Below are 2,216 nucleotides of genomic sequence, written 5' to 3'. Positions count from 1 at the left end.
CAATTTATTTCAAACATGTCTTTTGGCCAGCACTTAGCTGTCATGTTTACAATGGAAAATGAATAATTCACATAATAAAAACTTTAAACAGTCATGTGGGGTGATCAGTCCCTCTGCAGTTTTTCATATGTAGCATCGTTTTAGTGTCTGCGCATGCCAAGTGCGCTTTATTGCTCTTCCATCCAAACTTGCTAGTCGATACGCCCCTGTATCGCTTACGCCAATAACCTTGTAAGGTCCTTCCCACTTAGGTCCTAGTTTACCCGTATCCTCTGCCCTGCTTGCTTCGTTTTTCGCCACACCAGATCATCCAATTGGAAAGATAATGGTTGGACGCGCTTATTATAGTAGCTTGCGATTCATTGTTTGTTGATTGCTTCTTTTATTGCCGCCGTTTCTCTGCGTTCTTCAACTAAGTTTAGATTTTCACGCAGTTCTTCGCTGTTGCTACTTTCATCGAAGGATGTTATGCGCATGGTTGGCACATTTATTTCGGCGGGTATTACATCCTCGGACCCATACACCAAACTAAAGGGTGTTTCATTAGTTGCGCCCTTGGAGTTGTGCAGTGCGCCCACAAAACGTTAGGCAGTTCGTCTATCCAACCCCTTCGACACAATCCCACCCTTGCTTTGATTCCTAAAACGATATCCCGATTCGTAACCTTACACTGACCATTCGCCTGAGGGTGTGCGACTGATGTAAACGTTTGTTTTATATTCAACTCCTTGCACCAGTCACTAAATGGATTTCCCTCAAACTGCGTACCATTGTCACTTACTATTTCATTTGGTATTCCAAACTGACAGACGATGTTTTCCCATACAAAATTTCGAATTTGCTTGCCCGAAATTGTCTTTAACGGTTTGGCCTCTACCCATTTCGTGAAATAATCAATGCCCACTACCAAAAATTTTACACTCCTTGGACCTGCGGGGAATGGCCCCACTATGTCGATTGCCCACTTGCAGAACAGCCATGGAGACGCGACCGATATCATAGGATGTCGCGGAGCCTTGCTTACTGGTGCATGAAGTTGACACGATTGACACTTGCGTATTACCTCTACGGCATCTTTGTACATTGACGGCCATTTATATCCAAGCCGCATTATTTTGGATGCAACTGTTTTGTGTCCCGAATGCAGTGCGCACATTCCCTCGTGTACTTCCCGTATAATTGACTCCGCTTGAGTTGGATTGAGACACCATAAGTGAGGCCCCAGAAAAGATTTTCTGTATAGGACTCCCTTTTCTAACAGATACATTGGTGCTTTCATCTTAATCTTTCTTACTTCACTTAAATCTATCGGCAACGTACCTTTGGTTAGAAATTCTATAATTGGTGTCATCCAACTCCGCTCTTCTTCTTCAACCTCAGCCGAAACACTGTCTTCTTCAATAGATTTTACTTTAACTTCCTCAACCCAAATTTCTTTCTTAAAATGACTGAATGTTAATGTGGCTAACTTGCTTAGCGCATCCGACTTTTTATTCAACGTCCTCGAAACCTGAGTTATCTGGAATAAACCGAAGTCAACTGCTAGCTCTTGCACAAGCTTTAAGTATTTTTGCATCGACTCATCTTGTGCTTCGAATATTCTGTTAAATTGGTTTGCAACCAACTGCAAATCAACATATACTGATAGTTCTTTAACCTCCAGATATTTTGCTACCCGCATCTCAGATAACAATGCTTTATATTCAGCTTCATTATTTGTGACAGGGAAGCTGAATCACAGTGCGAAGGTATACTCTTCCCCTTCTGGACTTTTTAGGACTATTCCTGCCCCTGCGCCTTCTGGACCACAAGCCCCATCTGTGTGCATTTCCCACAGCTGTTCGGGCGGAGGTGGTATTTCTTTCGATTCATGCGAGACTTCGATATCTCCGGCTGTTTCAGCCAGATAATCTGCTAGGACTTGTCCTTTTACCGCACTTCATGGTGAGAAACTTAGTTCATGCTCTCCCAATTCAATAGCCCATTTGACCATGCGACCAGAATTTTCTGGTTTATATAGCACCTGCTCAAAAAGTATCAGCGAATGTGAATTTGCTAGAACTTATCAAGCAATTTTGTGTTTATTGACAACAAATAGTTGTTTGTCATGCATGCTTTATCAGCTGATCTGTTAGGACCCTTAATGGGTGCGCTTGGAAATATCTCCGCAGGCGCCTAGCCGTATGTACGAGTGCATAAACCAGTTTTTCGATTGC

The 2,216-nt window shown here is 42.8% G+C and overlaps 1 protein-coding gene across 1 annotated transcript; it reads right to left on the bottom strand.

Annotated features, from left to right (window-relative positions):
- Positions 1 to 359: 359 nt before the first annotated feature.
- LOC139888739 (uncharacterized) lies at positions 360 to 1,681 on the bottom strand. Its single transcript, XM_071871729.1, has 3 exons — positions 931 to 1,681; positions 626 to 780; positions 360 to 509 (listed from the first exon to the last, which is right to left on the bottom strand). Exons 1-3 carry the CDS (start codon positions 1,679 to 1,681, stop codon positions 360 to 362), a joined length of 1,056 nt encoding a protein of 351 aa, XP_071727830.1.
- Between the last annotated feature and the right edge of the window lie 535 nt (positions 1,682 to 2,216).

The sequence above is a fragment of the Rutidosis leptorrhynchoides genome, chromosome 2 (assembly GCF_046630445.1).
Source record: "Rutidosis leptorrhynchoides isolate AG116_Rl617_1_P2 chromosome 2, CSIRO_AGI_Rlap_v1, whole genome shotgun sequence".
Classification (NCBI taxonomy): domain Eukaryota; kingdom Viridiplantae; phylum Streptophyta; class Magnoliopsida; order Asterales; family Asteraceae; genus Rutidosis; species Rutidosis leptorrhynchoides.
This window is presented reverse-complemented; position numbering and strand designations above follow the sequence as displayed.

Excerpts from the sequence above, each read along its gene's own strand:
- LOC139888739 (XM_071871729.1), bottom strand. The coding sequence starts at position 1,681 with ATGCGGGTAGCAAAATATCTGGAGGTTAAAGAACTATCAGTATATGTT. Across the intron at positions 781-930 it reads AGTGGGGCCATTCCCCGCAG|TAAGTGACAATGGTACGCAG; the intron begins GTCCAAGGAGTG and ends CAAATGAAATAG. Across the intron at positions 510-625 it reads TTTTAGGAATCAAAGCAAGG|GATGTAATACCCGCCGAAAT; the intron begins GTGGGATTGTGT and ends TATGGGTCCGAG.